This window comes from Hippoglossus hippoglossus, chromosome 6, assembly GCF_009819705.1.
Source record: "Hippoglossus hippoglossus isolate fHipHip1 chromosome 6, fHipHip1.pri, whole genome shotgun sequence".
In the NCBI taxonomy this organism is placed as follows: domain Eukaryota; kingdom Metazoa; phylum Chordata; class Actinopteri; order Pleuronectiformes; family Pleuronectidae; genus Hippoglossus; species Hippoglossus hippoglossus.
The window spans coordinates 23,923,935-23,943,667 of NC_047156.1; the positions used below are offsets into that span (position 1 = coordinate 23,923,935).

General features: G+C 41.1%; 1 protein-coding gene across 2 annotated transcripts in view; it reads right to left on the bottom strand.

Annotated features, from left to right (window-relative positions):
- The window catches only part of grm8b (glutamate receptor, metabotropic 8b), a 137,689-nt gene that overhangs the window by 32,597 nt on the left and 85,359 nt on the right, over window positions 1-19,733 (bottom strand). For both annotated transcript variants that reach the window (XM_034588738.1, XM_034588737.1), the window contains one exon: window positions 4,806-5,006. In XM_034588738.1, the coding sequence (XP_034444629.1) occupies window positions 4,806-5,006 (201 nt within the window). The remainder of the gene's footprint in view (window positions 1-4,805; window positions 5,007-19,733) is intronic.

The window sequence follows — 19,733 nt, forward strand, 5'->3', positions numbered from 1 at the left end:
CCACTCAGTAATTATGTTGATATTTTATACCCATAGAGAGAAACATCGTGGTTCCAGAAATAAAAATCACTTCGTATTGATATTTTGAAATTTGTTTGTCGCAACACATCCATGCATATCTAGCTGATGGTTGATAATAGGGGATAGAGATTTCTTACTGTGCAAATTCTCTCTAAAGTAAATCAATATGACAAAATCGTGTATGTTAAATATCTGTGTGAAATGTCTGTGTTGAAGTGTCATAAAAATGTTTCAGTTCAGCAACTTTTGTGTCTCATTTGATATTACCATTTAATTGATAATTTTATTAAATGTAAAAAAACAACAACAACACAGATACAGAATGTTTGATTGGCAATGTGTCCCTAATTTTGACATTGGCCGCCAAAAAAAACAGCAATATTCCTCCACCACTACTGAAAATTCTGCTTTTTGTATTTCGGGAATGTGGAAAGAAATCAAATCATCCCGGAGAAAACCCATATATGTATGTATATATTTTTATATATATAAGATATGAATTAACTACTGACATATAGAGCCCACCAAATATTTTATAAGCTATGGTTACTCAGTGACTGTTTGTTTGAAAGGGGGAAAAAAAACAATACAAATAACCTATTTGTCAATCTTACAATCGTTTTACACAGTTTTCCTGTTTGAAGTAAGAAGAGTCGAGAACAGTTTTGCAATGAGACACATTGTAACAAAAAAAGTCAGTTTAATTTTATGAGTCGATCTATGGGGCTGTCGGGTTTTTATTCTGTGATGTGTATTTAAAGGGTTCCTGAGAAGTTCTTCAAACATGTTCACCTTGAGAAGTCACATTCAGCTTCAGCCTTCAGCAGGAGCGGAGAAACTGAAGAATGTGTGTGGAACGTGTATTTTTTTTTTCATTTAAACTATAGAGAATATTTCCTTGCTGGGTGGTGAAAGAGAAACCGGCCTTGGCGATAAATGCCAGCGCTTAGAAGTGAGAGGGAAAGTGGGCTTCATTAAAGCTCCTGTGAAACCCACGGATGGCCGTGACTCAACCAGAGACTGTTTGAAAGCACGAGGACATGATACAAACAGGACAGAAGTAAACCAAAGAAATCATAATTGACTATATATTATTCTTATGCAACGAGGAAGTGCTTCTTCCCTCCTTACTTGCTTCTTTGTGACCTCCTATGCTTCCTGCATTTTAGCAATATCTGAGCACTACAGTGGTAAGAACTGACAACAGTTATTCACACCAGTGAAACTTTTACATCATTTACAATACTGATTATTAATAGTTTTTTTTTTTCTTAAATAGCACCCAGGTTAGCTGATCATGCATTGTAGTAATCATCCTTGTGACTGGACAGCATGTGTTTTTTTATAAGTTTAGAACAATATGATAATAGAACTTATGACTGTTCAAAATGTGTTTTAATATGAGTATTATTATAGTGGAGAGATTGGCATTGCAATATTATCGTGTGGGCGAGCAAAGAAAAAAAACTCACTTTATTCACACTGGGCGACACAAATGGTGCAAACTCATAAAATGCGAGGAGAGGAAATTCAAGTCTGTCGCTTTACTCGCTTGATTTGAAGTATTTGAACTCCAGCAAAAAAGCGTAGGTAGCGCAGTTATCCAGAAACAGCTCCTGGTTAAGAGGGTGAAATTACCCGAGCTGTGTGCGTCTCCGGATGATCTTGTGGAACCCACACACGGAGGCGCTGGCTTCTCCGGCGTTCACATTTATAAAACAGCAACTGTAGTCCCTTCAGCCAGTATTCCTCCTCTCATCGTTCCTGGATGAGAACAGGTGGATGTTCGCAGGTGGTGAGAGAAAAGTATTCGCTTCCTACGGCGAAGCAAATCGCAGCGTGGCTTTGTGTGGAGTTCAACTTTGGTGAACCTTGAACCGTGATATTCACTTCATGTTGGCCTACGTGTGACGTTGCCCTGATCCTGCAGCCAATCCGGCACGAGCAAAGCGACAGGAGCCATGATCCAGTGTTCTATGATATGGGCAGGACTTATTATTATATGAGGCATGTTACACAGTCACATAAAATCTCAGCACATAGCGTGAGACAGAATATCCCACAGCTGAGACTGTAAAGTGTTGTGATTATTTAACTTGTGTAACAGCAGATGGATCATCAGACTGCAGCCGGTCCCACTGAGCAGAGAATAACGAATGTGGAAATCAGAGGAAATTAAACCGGGCGACCATATTGGGAGTTTAGTAATAAGGTGAAATATTTTCCCTATGATGATGTCAGCATTCACTCTCCATGCTGCCGACGGACCAGCCACGTTGAGGGGAGCTCAGACCATGACGGCGAGGAAGAGAATAAGATGAAGAGGAGAAAGAGGGATGAATGAAGGGAGGGTGAATGAATTGTCACAAAAGAAGACACTGATAAAAGGTCAGGATGACTAATATTGTATTTTATCATATTCTTTTTTGTGTTTCCTCCTCATGCTGCAGCGTCACACTGTTTATATCAGTGAAGGATACAGAAACACCAGCCAATCACTTCTTAGTTATGTGGTTGAATAAATTGTTGAAATCTGGTGTGCATGCAAATGTGGAGATTCTCAGTCATCCAGATCATGTTATATCCAAGTGCTAAAAACAGGTCAACTCCACCAAGTCCGGTTGACCTGTTTTTAGCACTTGGACAAATGTGGGGATATTCAATAGCAACTAGAATAGCACTCAGTAGGGCACAAACCTCAGTCAAGGTCAGACAGACATGTAAAGGATTATTTATCTTTCCTAACAGAAAAATAAAGGACAAAGGAAGATGTCTGATAATCTGCAGCACATTAGACAAACTCTTCTCTTAACATCACGAATATTTCTGATCTTACAATGTTCAGTAAAAGCAATAAAAACTATTCTGGATCAACCACATTAAAATTAAATGTTTTTTTCTCTGACTCATGCCCCCTCTCTTCAAATCAGGTGCGAATCAGCTCTGTGTGTTTTACATAATCCTGCTGACAAATAAATAAACCAACCAACAAACAGATGAGTGTGAACACTTAGCCAGAAAACAGGCCGAGGTTGCGACTGTGCCGGTCGGGTTTATTCAAACTCACAGGCAAACAAACGGCTCCATTTAGAATTGTACGACATCAAAAATGCTTCAAGTTGTCTCTGATTCGACAGTTGGCTGATATGTGATGGGGGGGGGGGGGGGGGGGGGGGGGGGTGTAGAACCTTTAACCTGCCAGACATTTGGACTTGGTAGAGCAGTGGTCGCCAACCCGTCCATCGCGATCTACCGGTCAATCTCGCAGTCTTCACTGTCGATCTCCGAACTCTCTGAACTCACTGTCTGCGTCACGCCACAGATCAGCTGTGTGTCGGTTGTCTGTTGTTCACACGGCAGCGTGTCCTCTACTGGCGGCGGAGCTGCTGGTTTATCTCCGGCTTTGCCTTCGAAACAAGTCCATTCATATACTAAACTAAACACCAGGACTCTACGGTATGAAGACGCGCACCTCCCGGTCTGTCGATAACAATCAAAGCCAATCAAAGCCCCGTGAGATCAAATGAATGGATTCAGAAAGTGAAACGCTGGAGTGCTTTTACTTTGAAACGGGTTCGGAAAGTGTTGTAACTATATTTGTCATAGAAAGATAAACATTGTGGTTCACAGCAGAATAAACAGAGAAAATGATATTTCACATGAGTTTAATGTTTATCTGTTGAAATTATGTCACAAACGTGCATTTTAAAATGTTAAAACCATTTTCTGTATGCGTTTCAAAATAAAAACACTCCAGCGTTTCTGTTGACGGAATCCATTCTTTTGTTTAAAAAGGAGATTTTATTGTGAAATATTTACAGGAGCAGAAGATGCACATCTTCATACTGTATAGTACTGGTATTCATTTGAGTACAAGGGACTTCTTTCATACAAGGAAATAGTCATATTTACGGCCATATTCATGACATTAATGTGAATATTGTGCATTGAATAGATAAAGTTAAACAACTGCCTTTCTTTGTGTATATTAATGCTCGTACATTCAGCCTTTACAGAAATTGCAAAAACTAATAAATATGACCCTTCCAAGAAAGTGGGTTTCTTGGAAGATATCAGGGTGGTAGATCTCAGCTTACGTTTGGAATTAAAAAGTGATCTTGGGCTCGAAAAGGTTGGTGACCACTGTGGTAGAGCATCTTAAGATATGTTGTGCTCCATATAGACCCAACCTCTCAATAAACCTGACAAAACAAGTCTCCTAAATTCTATCTGTGAAAAGAGTTTGAGGGAAATCACTGAAAAAGCTGCTGATTAAGTACACAATGGTCCATCTTACATCTACCACTTGTTGCTCTTGTTTTTTAATTATATGTGGCTTCTGTTTTAGCTTAGATGTAGACTCATATTTTATATATATTTTATATACCACATTGTATTTGGTTTATTCACCCGTTTCATTTTTGCTTTATTTATTTATGACTATTTAGACTAACTCATTTTCTGTGTTTTAATACCACCTTGAAAATTTGATGTTGCATCTCAAGGGCTTTATCCACATATTTATTTTTCAAATAAAAAACATTAAATTTTTTATGCCAAAAATAAAGAAATCAAATATCCTCACATTTGTACCTCTGTAACTTTGGATCAGCACCTTTCCTACTAATTCTGACTTCCTTAACTCATTTGAAATGAAAACATGAAGTCGAAGACCTGGGAGCAACATTGGCATGCAAAGGAAGTTTATATTAATGAGCTGAAAAACACAAAATAAATGTGATGGAGAATGATGAAGTGAGTGATGAGGCCACCGCTGCTCTTACCATTGAAGTTAACGGTGCAGATGTGAGCCAGCAGTTCTTTGCCATCGATGTTGGCCATACGCGGACACAGCCCGGGGGATCCGGCGCAGAGCTCGCGGTGCATGTGGTGCAGAGCGTGGGCCATGGCATACACGGCGTCCATCACAAACTGCACCTTCCCCTCCTGCTCGTAGGTGGAGTCACGGCCGACTTTCTCCAACCCTGGAACAGAGACAAAGTACTGCCAGGTTAATGATCAATGAAATGATCAAACACATAAAAGTCTGATGGAATGAGATTTAAAGTCCATCCGTTCACTCAAACACCAAACTCTGTTGTTTGATAGGCTCGAGAGCTTCAGAGAGCGTTTGTGGAGGGTACAATGGTGACACGTCTCCTGGTGGGAGAAACTCACTCCCGGACATGCCATCAAACTTTCTCCCGCTGTCAGTGTCTCAGTGGAGCAGTGCAGCCTTGCTATTGGTGCAGTTGTGGGTTATGGCAGTGTGAAGTCTGCCTCCAGAATGAACAGTGCTGACGTCATTTTCCTGGACAGCACAGATACAGTGAATCAGCTGGTTGAAAGCGGAGGTGTGATGCAGGGAACACAAGGGGCAACATCCCGGGCTGAGCGATGAGGCCAATACGGAAGTGCAAAAAGCTGCAGTTCACTGGGTGGCCACTTGAGGCTGGCTCCAAGAAGGAGTCAATTCCCACTGACTCCCATGTTAAAAAGCCCGACTTTAGAGCAGAATTAAACCTGTTTACAGCCTGGTTCAAAAAACGGGTTTAGTCTCAATCACTTAGTTCTTCCTTCATGACAACTCTGAGGGGGACGAATTTTTTTCTAACTCACTCGTTTAAATTATATAGAGGTTTGATATTATGAATAATTATCACTTGATGGACAGGAGCTCGCGACTCCAGCTCCTAGCCTGTTGCCTGCTCGGCTTCACCTGAGCTAACAGGCTAACAGGCTAACCCCCGTCACCGAACAGGACCTGAGTCTGTGGAGAGGTTTCACTCACATATCGGATGAATAATACGGTTTGATGTTCGGCTTGTTCCCCGGACGGAGAACTTAAAGACGTCTGCGCTCTCGTTTCTGTGGTAAGTAAAGTTTATTTTATGTATGTGTTAGTGTTAGTAGTGATGAGCAGGTATCGGTGTCTCTGTACCTGGCTTGTTAGCTTAGCTCCGCTAGCCGTGTGTGTTTGGAGAATAAGCTCCACCACGTAAGATATCTAATGTTATGTAAAGTTGTTTCACTCGCCAACCCATTTGACTTGACTACGTTACACAGATTATTATTCTGCAGAAACAGATTTACTGTGATCAACTGAAACGTGAGTATTTAAAGTCACATCTGCATTTTAAGAGCAGCTGTTTAAAGTAGCATTACGTCTCCTAAAGCTCTTTATTCAGAGTATTGGTGTTGATGTGTTGTAACGTGTTAGTGAAAACTAAACCTGTCGGCTACATTCAGTTTTTACATCGTTAATCTTAGGCAGACTTTACTGAATTATTGTGTTAAATAAGTGGACATGCAGAATAATGTATTTTTTTGTCACATAAATAAATTATAGGAAGTGTAACTTTACTAGAATAGACATTCACATAGAGAAGAGGCTGATGTCCACCACATATTTCCTAAGCTGAAATGATTATGATCTGATGAACTTTGAAGTAATAAACTTTTATTTTTACCATGTAAAAGTCTGTTAAGGAGTTAACCTGGCACATGTATGACTTTACGTATTTGTGTTGAATGTTCCTCTAGGTGACTCAGACAGCCTGCACCTGTGGATGTCCAACATGAGACACAACTGGAATCCAACCAGACTGAACACTGAGAGTCATCACTTCAACAATGACTCCAGGTACAGACCTGTTTTCATAACTTACAATCAAAGCAAAGTATTGCACATAATACATAATGCATTAAATTATAAATGCAATACTATTAATGTGGAAGAACTCCATACTGTACATTCATTGTCTTGGTAGTGCACTGTTTAATCCAAAACCATATTCAAATACATAGTTGAATATCCACAGAAAATAAGGATACAAACTTTGTTCATAAGTAACACTTCCTCTACAATAATGCCATACTTTTATGTTTCCTGTCATTTTATTAGTGACGGACGAGCCTGAAGGACACAGCTGTGCTGACCGTGTTCTGTCTCTTATGGCAAAGAAGAAAAATAAAACACTGGGTTTTTATCTAAAGTGTATCAAATCAGAACGTAAAAGATAAACATTGTTCTGATAAGTGTTCATTTTTTTAACCAACCATAATGAATATAGAAATTAACTCTATTATCCATGACACTTAGCAATGACTGCCAACTCTAAACAGTTGCAGGCCATCTTTAGTTAAGGGAGGAAAACATGAAGTGTTGTGCAGATGAAGCTGGTGCAGGTCGTCCTCATGTTGACCAGCCTGAAGCTGCCGATCTCCACCATGTTGCTGCTGCCACAGTGGATGCTGAGGACATCAGGTGCTGCTGTGCTTCATCTAATGAAAAGAAGAAACTCACTATAAAAGGCTGTTTTATGTTGTGTATGTTCCAGCAAAGACTGGTTCTTACAGTGTATTCTGTGTTCAGCAGGTGGAAGCACCACAGATTTCAGACAGAACCAATGTACTGGGCTCTGGGTTTGTACCCTCATGGTTAAATGCACATATTGTAAGTCGCTTTGGATAAAAGTATCAGCTAAATGAAATGTAATGTACTGAAAGAAATAAAACATTGTACAGATAGATAAAATGTCTTTCTACCTCATCTGTAATATTCAAGGTGATAATCTCTCACAGAGCTGTTGATAACAGTCCACATCAAGTCTCTCCACTTCTCTCAGTGTGAAAACATAATTATATAATAAATATGAGAACCAACAGTGGTGTGTGGAGATTATAATCTTATCTAAACTGTCTAATTCACTGTAAATTCCATAACAGGCTAAATAAACAAGGTGGCAATAGTAATGGTGGTTATACCAGCATGTATCACAACATTTGTGAAACATATAGTTACTATCACATGCAACTTACACATGTAGTGTATTCATATTAACTTATTAAAATCAAGTCACAACCAAACACACGACTCTGTAGTAGTGTAGTTAATTTGCTTCAATCTGTTCATTACGTGTTAAATAAACGGTAACTTTTATAACAATTACATATTAAAAACCACTTGAGGCATGTAAGCAAATGATTATGATAATAGATAAAGCAATCGGTTTTGTTGTTGTGTAGTTTCAAGGTTACTTACCTCTAGTGAGTTCGTTGTAAACATCGCGACCATCCTGAAGCAACAACACCGCAGCGCTAGCCGGTTAGCAGCCGCAGGTAGCATGTAGCCTAGCTCCTTAGCCTGAGCTAACCAGGTAACGTTGAGCTCTGCGGGCGTGGCTCAGCTGTCAGTCTTCACTCGCGCTCCTCCTCTTTGCCCATTTATTGGTTAGCCAGGAACTAGGAGGAGTCAGCACCGGCAAGATGGCGCCGGGTGAACGCCTACTACTAGCCTAATTTTCACTCTTCAGAAACCAACGGGTGACGTCACGGACCCTACGTCCATTATATATACAGTCTATGGTGTGTACACACACACCAAAGAGAACTAAGCAGCTAGTCTGACATCATAGCACCAGGCTTTAGCACCGAGTTCTCTTTGATGTGTGTGTTCTCTTTGGTGTGTGCTATAATCTCATCTCTGATATCTCCTTTGTCCTAGTTGATCAGTGTATGGTAGGGGTAGTACACGGAGAACAGAGAGAGCACTTCCGACAGGAATAGTACGATTTTTAAAAACTAAGCCAATAAGAGGAGTATTGAAAAACAATATCAGAAACATGAAGATGGACATCGACAGCATTCTGCCCATTGTGACGTCCTTTTTCCAAGGCATGACATCAGAACAATGGAATCTTTCGAAAAAAGGCAAACCTGATGTGGCCACAATGACCATACTCGGAGAGAAACTGCTGGAAATTGTCATTTTGATGACACAATCCATCCTAAAGGATCTTGAGAGCACAGCTGTGCCTGTGTCTGAGAAGAGTGTGATTTGCTCTTTGGGCAACACACTTCCTCAGGTTTTTGCTCAGGCTCTTGACGTTCCAGATGAAATCAATCTTGTAAGTTCAGAGAATTTGACCCAGTTGATTGCTAAAGAGATTGCAGAGTGTGTCAACTCTGTCCTTTCCATGGGCGTGGACAGTGTGAAGGCAACTACTCCTCGTGTCACACCTCCAAAAAGACTACAAGGTATGATTCAACAGGCCGGCAAAATGATCAAGGGACTCATGAGGAATCTGAAAAGTATGTGTGCACCTTCTAAGAGCAAAAAGAAGGTCTACCAACTGGTCAATGAAGATGACAGTCAGTCATCATCCTCATCCCAGAAGACAATCTCAGAAGACAGGGAAAGTCTTCTGTCTGCAACATCCACAACTGTCCAGGAGATCATTAAGGAGGAGGTCTCTCAATACACAGAATCTACTAACGATGAAATATCCGACTATGATTATGATCAGTTGGAATCTGGCTCCACTCTGGAGATTAAGAATGTTGCAGATGACGTTGCTGAGGTGATTGTGGATGAAATCATGTCGCAAAACAAAGATGATCCAGAAACAGCCCAGAGCACACCCTCTCTGAAGAAAGTGTCTGAAAGGATTAGGACAATCGCTGCAAAGCAGTTTGCCCAAGCATCCATTTGTCGTATTGTGGGCAGACTGAATAACAAGTACTTTGACAGCCTTTACAACCCGGCCTTTGACAAGGTTTTGGGTAGGCAGTCAATGCAATCTGTTACGAGTGATATTGACGCTCTGCTTCCAACAGCAGTTGGTGAGATACAGCAGGGGCAGAATGGGTCTCAATGGATGGATGATATTTTCAGTGGTGAAACCCTCGAGTTAACCAACAAGCTGAATAATATCCTAAACAATCACATAGATAGGATGAGATTTAAGATGACCTCACGACCAAAAGCCTCACAACCACGGTGCACAAGCATAACGGTTTGTCCGCCACGTGCTATAATATCAGCTGACATCCTTGCCATTGTGTGGTGTTTCCTTGGAGTAATGAGGTGGTGGCTTCACACACAGTCAGAAACTCTCACTTCCACGGTGATAACACATAGTTTAGAAAAAGCTGTGTCAGAGGGCCCGATCGGTGGGGCCAGTCTGCCTTCGGCACCTGGTAACGGGTCTGGCTCAGAAAGCAAGGTGACCACTCCTGAATTCAGTGAAGAATACAGAGAAGAGCAAGAACCAACAGTGGAAGGAAGGAAATTACCCATCAGGATAATTGTTCTGAAGCTGGTTTCGAGGATCTTTGCTAAAGCAAAGTTGTCGAACACTCTCAGATCACCAAACACCATCATCAAGCGTCTACTCGAAAACATATGGGTCGAAATCAAGGATGAAGATTTTGAGATCACCCCAAAAATGATGAAACAACTTGACAAAGCCGTTTTCAAAAAAATCTGCAAAAAGTGGCACGGGGTTGTAAGTGTGCTGTCAGAATTGGAAATGGAAGACCCAACACTGGACAAATATATTGTCTCTGTCGTCAAAGATCTGCTTGTGACACCACCATCAAGATCCAGCGCCATCAGCAGGTTCTTCTCCAGACTGTGCAACGCCTTCTCCAAACCTTTTTAATCAAGAATCTTGTTACCAGATTACCAGAATGAAAGTGTGTAACTTGGATAAGTTTTAGTCTTTAGTCCCCCACAGATTCCCATTTCCATTTTAATTGTCGTTGCCTGCGACATTTGAAGGCTTTTGAACAAAGATTTTCAGCAAAGTGACTCTTTCTCCACAGCAGATGTTAAAAAATGAATGTGTGTTTTTGATTGCCCAAAGGCAGCTCCTTGCCGAGTCCTTGCAGAGTGATCACAGTACAGTTCCTCCGGCTGCAGCAATAAAATCTGTACCCTAATGACAAATTATGAGAGGACTTTTAAAGGGGTGAAGAAGAAATGTAAAGTAAAACCCTCCAGCTTGTCTTACTGTGAACATGCGTGGTTTTGACAGATGTTATAATGATGATGCAGTTTGCACATGTTCTGGTGTTTACTGCGGCCGTTGAATGTTGAATAAAGTTTAACAACGATAGTTTCCGTCATTTTATGTACTTTTTTATGCACCCAGGTGCTGCAGCTGAAGGAGAACAACTGCACGGTCTGATTGCAGCTGACTCGCTCCCACAATATTTTAAGGTCATGTGACATGGTGATGTTTTGCAGCGCTGGTAAAAGTCAGACAAAATTTCTAACCAGCATGCATCACGTTAAATCAGTGCGGTGCAGAGTCACATGAAGTCAAAAGAACCCATGGCTTCCCAAGGTAGCTACCGCTGCTATAGCAACAGTCAATATTTGGGGGCGTGGCTTGTTGGAAAGCCTGGTGCTATGATGTCAGACTAGCTGCTTAGTTATCTTGGATGTGTGTGTTCTCTTTGACGCAACAGTGTTCTGGTGTGTACCACTGACTCCGGTGTTATCTCGTGTTAACGCTGCAAAGAAAGAGATCATTTCTAATGTGCTGCCGTTTCTGAGGAATGAGTTGTTGGAGAGGGAGCTGGCCCGACACTGACTGTTAGTGTCTCTGATTAAAATGAGTTATTCCTTGCTGAGAGTATTTCCCTGATTTATTCTCCTGTCTATAGATTTCTTAAATTTGTCCTGCACGGTTGATTAAATCATTCCAGGTCGGTTGTTATAAATACATGCTGAATTTAAGAAAATAAAAATAGTATTTATGAATGTTAATGTTCCAACTGTAGGTTTTATACAGACTTGTTTTTCTGGATGTGTTAAAAAAAGGCTCTTCATAATTGTTGCAGTGACGAGTATCTGTTTCTGGGTGGTGACTTTCACTGCACGGAAAACTCTGTGGTAGACAGGAACCATCAGGAACCTCACTCTGCTTCTAAGAGCTGTCTCATGAAGCTCGTACAAACCTTTGAACTGTGTGATGTTTGGAGACAGCGGCAGTACACCTGGGTTCACTCCAAGGATAATCTGTTATCCCTGGCCAGACTTGGGCTTGACTTGACTTGTTCTATAAGTCCGGTTGGTATTTTATGATCATTTCCTCGTACAGTGTTTGATTTTTAGATGTATAATGTAAAAGTTCAAAACCACTCTTTTGTCGGATAAAGGTTTTTAAAAATGTATTCAGGTGTTTTTGGCATATCCACACAAAAGCTAAATCTGAGAACATTTCCTCACAGCAGTGGTGGAATGTGTGTAAAGTTCAAATCAAACAGCTTTGCCTTCAGCCAATGTCACAAAGGACATGGCCAGGTCCATGACAGCTCTGGAGAGAGAAGTGGTGGAGCTGCAGGGTTTAGCAGACTCTGCAGGAGAACGAGAACACATTCAAGTTCTCAAAAGCAAAGAATTAGCTCTGTCTGACCTGCTGGGTATTTATGCTCATGGCGCTCCGGTTCGATCTTGCTTTCAGAACATTGCAGAAATGCTCCCTGTCACTTTTTCTTCGTTGTGGAACGTAAAAATGGCCACAGGAGTCTGCTGAGATTCGTCAGTGTGTTGTTGGTTTTCATCAGGAGTTTACAAGACGGAGTTCAAGCAGGAACCAGAGGTGGCGCTCTCTATGAAGGCCTTCCTATGGTCTCTGAGGAGGACAACGCAGAGCTGGAGGCGCAGTAGGAAGGCTCCTGGGATAGATGGTCTCCCTGCAGATTTTCACAAGACTTTCTGGCCTGTTATCGGCGAAGGTTTGTTGTATGTTCTAAGGGAGTTCTGCCTCTGAGCTGCAGGAGAGCTGTCCTCACCCTCCTTCACAAAAGGCGACCTGGATATTAAGGACTGGCGCCCTGTGTCTTTACTCTGTACAGACTATAAAATGAAAAGTGATGGAGCAGGTCATTCATGTAGACCAAACATATTCTGACATCATTACTTAGATGTGGGACATTTGGACCTCTCTGGTTCAGCTGTGTGTTGAACACGAGTACTTGTGGCCGAGGCTGTAAGCTTTTGGGTTTAGCTCTGATCCCCTAGAGAAGATCAAGGTCTTGTACAATGACATTGAGAGTATACTTAAGATTAACTGTGGTTTGAGAGCTCTGTTTAAGGTTCAGAGGGGAGTCAGACAGGGTTGCCCTCTATGTTATACTCTCTCATTGCCCTTTCTGCACAAACAAAGGATTAATTCGTCTGGTTTCTCTTTTCCTGAGTGTGAAAATGGTTTAAAATTGTCTTCATATGCTGATGTGGTAATTGTTCTTGTCAAAACTCAACATGCTATTAATGTTCTTAATGAAAATGTAATTAACTTTGGTAAACTCTCCTCTGCTTAAGTTAACTGGAGAAAAAGTGAAGCATTAGCAGTTGGTGACAGACTGAAGGTTTGTTTTACAGCCAAGGTTGGTGTGGAAGGCGGGAGGGATTAAATATCTTGGAGGTCATCTTGGAGACGAGACCCTCTCTTCTAAAAACTGGGACAATCTTTTAGAAAAAGTTGAAGGTCGTTTTGGATTTTACATGGACTTGTCCACTTGGCAAGCAGGGGTTCTGCTTTCATTCTTCAGTTTATTCAAACACTCCTGACTGGACCTGCAGATCTGGTCTGGAGACCTGTAGCTAGTGTGATGGGCTGGGTCTAGCTAATTCGCTGTTTTCAATGGATTTATGTGGTTTTAAACTGGACTATTTTCCCACTTTCTATAAAGCACTGTTTAAAGTGTGGGGGCTGTTCCAAAAAGAAAGACCAAAGAACTGTGACTCTCTGTTCTGGCTTCTTAAAGAGCCCGTGGTTACGGACCCGTCACCATAGTGAAGCAGGGCCGTCCCTGCTTCAGGACTGCTCGACGCCAAGAGACTGAGCCGTGTGGTTGAGGTGTGTGGTCCTCACCTGGACGATGCGGCTGGTCTGGCCTCAGGTTTGAGGAACAGGTCAGTCAGGGTGATCAGCCTCAAGAATGAACTGTTACTGACTGCTGCTCATTGTAATGGACGGATTCAGCCTGTTGCTACGGATTCTTTTCCTGATGCAAAAATTGCTCCTGTCTTCAAATGTGATGTTGGTTTCTTGTTGAAAGTGAATAATGTTGCTGATTACTCACTGAGCACTATGGTAGGTAAGACAATGCATTATTTATTGGTAAAAGTGTTAAATCAGAAGAACCACCGTTGAGGGCTGGAGATTTGATTCAGATGTTTGTCTTGTTTGGTGAGGTTTTTTCTCAACAAATGTTCATTCTGGGTTACAGGTACAACAGCAATAGGAAAATGAAATGTCAACTTTTCAATTTTCTGTTAGGTCAAGTGAAAAATGTTAACTTTTGTTAGTATGATAAAAGCAAGACTGAAAACCAATTTCAGCGTTTAAGGAGATGTGGTGCCTCAAATGAAAGTTGTGTTCTGTGGAGAATGATGCATTGGTTTTTGGTCCTATTCTGAGTTAGTTGATTTAACTAAGTATATAAATACAGTTTAATTGGATTTATTTTATGTACAAGATTTTTTTTATTGAATTTTCTTTAGAGCAAATAAGTGGTTTGAAAATCAAATCTCTCCCTCTCAGCTGACGAGTTTGACCCGCTACAGTTTAAACGTCAATTGGTTTGAAATGCCACAATATCAACACTGATCACCACATAATGTTCAATACCTTTCTTCAATGAGTCAAATCTTTCTTCATAGCTTCGCATTAATTCATAATTCAGCTCGTCTCTCGCACTGACCCCCCCCCCCCCTAAAAACTGTGTGATCGGACATGTGTGATTTTACGTGAATTGATTACCAACCCCAGTTTTAATCACTGTTGCGAAGATAAATTTGAAAGTGTTTTTCTTCATGAATGCATTGAGCTTTCATACAGTGGGCTTCTAGAGATCCAGTCTGTGGGGAATAGACCGCTGGTGCGATTAAAATAATCATAATTAATAATTATCCACAGAGTAATAATAAATGATATAAAACATGAAACATGAGGGTGAAGCAGAAACAACAGCAGAGTGTTTACAAACTCATTTCCATTTAAGTGGAGCTCCCTCTGCCTCTGTGTGTTTACCTTTATTTTTCAACCCAAAGCTCGTGGAGTTTGTCCTTGCCAACAGGACGAACAGGATGTTACCCATCATCAGAAAAATACATCTGCCTCCATCTCATTAGTTGTGGTTGAATAACAGAGTGGAAAATGCATCATCAACTTTTATTTGAAAACTCTTAAGTCCTTCCAAAAAGGACTGTTATTGGAGTCGTGGTGCTCTGTGATCACAGAGAGGAGAAAGAGAGGACGAGGAAACCAACTGCTGGAGTGGACCCTCCATCAGCAGACAAGACTTCTCTGAATTAATAGGAGCTTAGTAATGAAATCCAATTTCATTTCAATAGTAGGCGGGCGACGGGGGATCTGTCCGGGGGGAGTCATTTGCTCCGGCAGTAAAGACTGATTACTCGTCGTTGGTAATGAATGAGACTAGAACGGCGAGTGGAGAGCAGAGGATGTCAAATAGCAGAGGCAGGGAGGAGACGTACGGCCACGCTGCAGAGGATCGCTGCTCACTGCAGATGATAAGAGGCACTTCAAAATTTAAAGAATAGTACATGTATTAAATCCTGGGAATTCAATGCTGCCAAAATTAAGCGTTTTGAATTTGCAGGGAACACAGAGTTGTCAGATTTTCCAGAAACTATTGAAGATGCTGGATAACAGGGGTTAAAAAAGAAGAAAATAATATGCCTTTCACCATTTCCGTCCAGCAATTCTAATCAATAATTTCAAAATAAGAGCATGTTAATGGACAGTGTGACAATATCACCTGAGTCCACATGCTTCCCTCTGCTTCATTGGGCTTTGTATTGAGTTTTAGCTTCGAGTTTTAGCATCCTTCCATGTTTCATGGTAATCCATCCAGTGTTTTTTTGCATAATCCTGTTCAAATCCAACGATCCAACAAACAGAGGGACAGTGGTGAAAACACAACCTCCTCGGTGGAGGTAAGGAATAACAGGTCCATCTTTCCAGCTCTATCACTTTGTCCTGAGGGTGGTGCTGGAGTAGAGGTCATGGCGTTATGATAATCAACATGAATATTTCTTACAGGTTTTATTCTAATCTGGCCTTTGGCTGTTGAGCTATTTTTACTCTGGAACAAAAACTGTAGCTGACTTTTCTTTTCACAAAAAGCACAAACCGTGTCAACCGACTGCTTGATTTGCACAAAATCCCAGTGTTTATTTAACAGCTGCCTCTCGCTCTGAAGATGTTCTTTACTGGAACAAATGCGTCAGTAATTTCCCAAGTGGAAACTTCACGAGTGAAACATAGTTTTGGAGGGGAAATGAGCGGTGGGTTTGGCCGGGCACCGACTGGACACAACTTCACTTGGCCTCCTGTTTGCTAACGAGCCTTGATGCCCAATGATGATGAAGAAATAAATTCAACATTGGAGTTGAGGCAGCGCGTATGACAAACAGCTTCATGACAGCTGCTGGCATTTCAATTATACATCACTTGCAGGGAAAATTTAATTCCTTCTCGACAGGGCGGCTGCGTTTCGGTTTTACTGTCTCTCTCTCTGAGGCATCCTTCTGTTTCAATTAGATTCGGAAATTAGATAAACAGCAAACTAATTACAGAGGTTAGTGGTGATGGGATGAGTTCGGGGAAACCTGCCTTGCTGCGGTGTCTCAAACGCCTGAATATATTTACATTAATAGTCTTTTTCTTGGCTCTGTTGTTTATCAGTTGCATCAGTCTGTGTCACATACATCAGGAGAGGATTAATAATGATGTTTCATCTGATTCCGACTGGGAGAACATAAAAACAGGAACATAAAACAAGGACAGAGACGTCTCAGTGCTGCTCAGATATTCATAAATTCATCCTGTGTCCATGGAAGAACTGAAGACTACTTTTCATTTACTGCCCATCTTTATCTTTAGCAAAGGATTTGCATACAAAGAAAACAAGCAGCACATAAGAAGAAAGTCTATCAAATGTCAACAAGCACCAGTGACATGTTGGGTTTATTATTCTGACGGTAGTGTCGGTGTTTCAATCCTTTCAAGCAAAGTTCTGATTTAACTCCCAGTTCATGACCTCAAAGTCATTAGAATTTAGTCTTACAGTGAAATTCTGGTCTTTTTCAACCTGCGGGCTATGAGTAAATATGGGTGTGTAAATGAATGCTACTTACCAAAACTTTTGGAATCAGTCCAATAGATTTCCTTTGCAGGCAGCAGTGGATACAATATAATCTTATGGGGCAACTGTGACAGGCCACAAAATGTTTTTTCCAAAAGACTGAAGTTGTAATTCTGGGTCTTTGCCAAAAGGCTGGCCGCATTGCACATGTCTCGCTGTTGTTGTTGCAGGAAGACAGAGGTGGAAATGTGAGTGAGAGAGAGAGAGAGAGAGAGAGAGAGAGAGAGAGAGAGAGAGAGAGAGAGGAGTTTGGATTTTACTGAGAGCAATTATTACGACTCAATCTTTTTCTGATGTGGACAATGTCGTGAAGCATTTGACTTCGATTATTTGTTTAAACTGGAGTATACAGACGAAGAGCCCCTACAAATTGAAGAGCAAACAAGCAGAGGAGGGACAACGAGTTGCCGCACAGTTCTGAGTGAGATCTGACTCTTAGCAAACCAGAATAACAATTTGAGCCTTTTGTTGATGAAAAAAACAAACTTTAGTGGACTGTTGCAGTTGCCGCATAAGATTACATTGTTGCCACGGTTGTAGGTGCAACCCGTTGGCTGGACCGATTCCAAACGTTTTTCTAAGTTCCATTCATTTACACAACCACGTTAATAAACAAATGGTCCAGGTTAAAAAATACTGTAATTCCCCTGTGAGACAAGTTACTTGTTGAAACCAACACGACTGGAATGAAGAGTCAATCAACACCAACAAGTTAAGTCAGGTTAACTCCCAGCAGTCCAAAGTAACGTCCCACAACAAGACAGAATTTCCAAATTAGGTCCTGAGTCAAGTCCCCCGTGAGGACCAACGATTCAAGACAGGCAAATCCCAAGCAGAGCTCCTCGTCCAAGAGGCTAGAGCAACAAGTCTGAAGTCATTGAAGCCTTATAAGGTCAAGTGTTCCAGCTGATTGTGACTGAACAATCAAATTGGACAGTGATAAAATAAAACAACCAGCATTTCTTTACAATGTGGCTCCACATCTGAGCCAGTCAAACTAATGCCATCAGTGGGGGCGAACTGAAAGCTGCTCCCTGTCATTTTTCTCCTTTTTCTGCTGTTCAGAGAGTTGACAAAAAAGAAAAGTGCTGCTGAACACTAAACAGCTGCTCAATCTCTGGTTCAGAGGCAACTTCCCCCCATAAGAGATCATCGCTGTATTCAAAGTGAGGAAAAGAGAGATGCCTGGCCACTCTCAACCCACACTCCTTCATCTGCTGATACTCCCAACAAAACAAAAAAATGAACAAAAAAGACAAAGAGATGCTCAAATGCAAATGAGGCTTCCATATCCATTCAGTGCATTACGTCTGCAGCAGAGGGGAACAATGTTGTTAAAAGGTGAGAAAACAATGAGGCTCTTAACACATTGTTCAACAAAGCAGAAGAACGGAATCAAATATTCATGTCCTCTGGTGAAACTGTTTATGGGGTCTTCAGGTGGAGGGTGAAAAAAACAAGGTTTCCCCTGAATATAAAAAAACTCCTCATTAACATTTTTTCCACAGTTTCAAATCACTCTCATCTGTAGAGACTTTATTGTCTTGATTCACTCTGACAATATTTCACAGCTGATAATTCAGAGATCGCTGTGGGGATCCAGAGGCTGCTCTAAAAAAGACACAGGATCATCCAGCAAATACGTTGAAGTGTCATAGATGTCCGAACAGTATTTTGGTGTCTGATGAACCTTTAAACTCCCAGACCATATATTGTCATCTTATTTATGAGAAAACCAAACACACAAGCACTGCTGCTAGTTTCACTCAAATAAAAACATCCCAAACGTCTCTTATAGTTCAACAATCGCAATAAAAAAAAAACAGCCGATCACAATGTAATGTGACATCCCGATGATGCACAATTTTCAGCCGGACTACTGGGGAGGTGTTTCAGGAGCTTCAGTATTTTCTGTGAGGAAGAGGAGCTCCCTTTAATGTGGACTGTTGGAGGAAAGAAACACTAAACAAGAATAACATGTCTCCTTTAAATAAGATAAACTGCTTTTTTTCCCCCATAAAAACTTACAAAACATCTAAAAAATAAACTGTAAATATGAAAGGAAAAAAGTGAAAAAATGAATCATGGCGATATGTTTTCTAAACACCATTTCAATGAACAGGGTGTTGTGAGTGGAACTTTTGTACTGAGTGGTTGCAACGAGCTGTCTCCATTGTCCAAACACGCCTCTGTCAGCAGCTGCTGCTCGCACCCAAACAAACAGAACGCTAGTTATAGATCACAGTCGGTGAACGGCTGACAGGGAATCCATCGAGTGGGGGCTGCAGAGGTCACAGTTGACGTCCACCTTCAGAGAGGAAGAAGGGCTTGACTGCTAAAAAGAATCTGAGACTCTGGACTGATGCAGCTGATTTGCATTTGCAGATGAAATTTCTCTGAACTCTTGAGTTCCACTGTTTCTCTTGCGGTTTTTTAAAATTGAATTCCATTCACCTTGTTTGAGGCATCCCTCTACAGTTTGTTTACCTGTGAAATTAGCTGCTCATTAACCAGAGCTGCCGCCTGAATCAAAAGCACAAGGTTATAGACCCTTGAATTTATGTTTTTTGAATCCATGCTGGAAATCTCTTAATATTTTCCAGTCCATTGATGTTTCTTTCACTTTGTCCAAACTATGAGCAAAGTTTTGATACGTTAGATATATTTAAGATAACGTGTAAATTAAGGGACAAGCCTTTAAAATCTTCTAATGTATAATTGTTAGGGAGTGGGGAGGTGCTGGA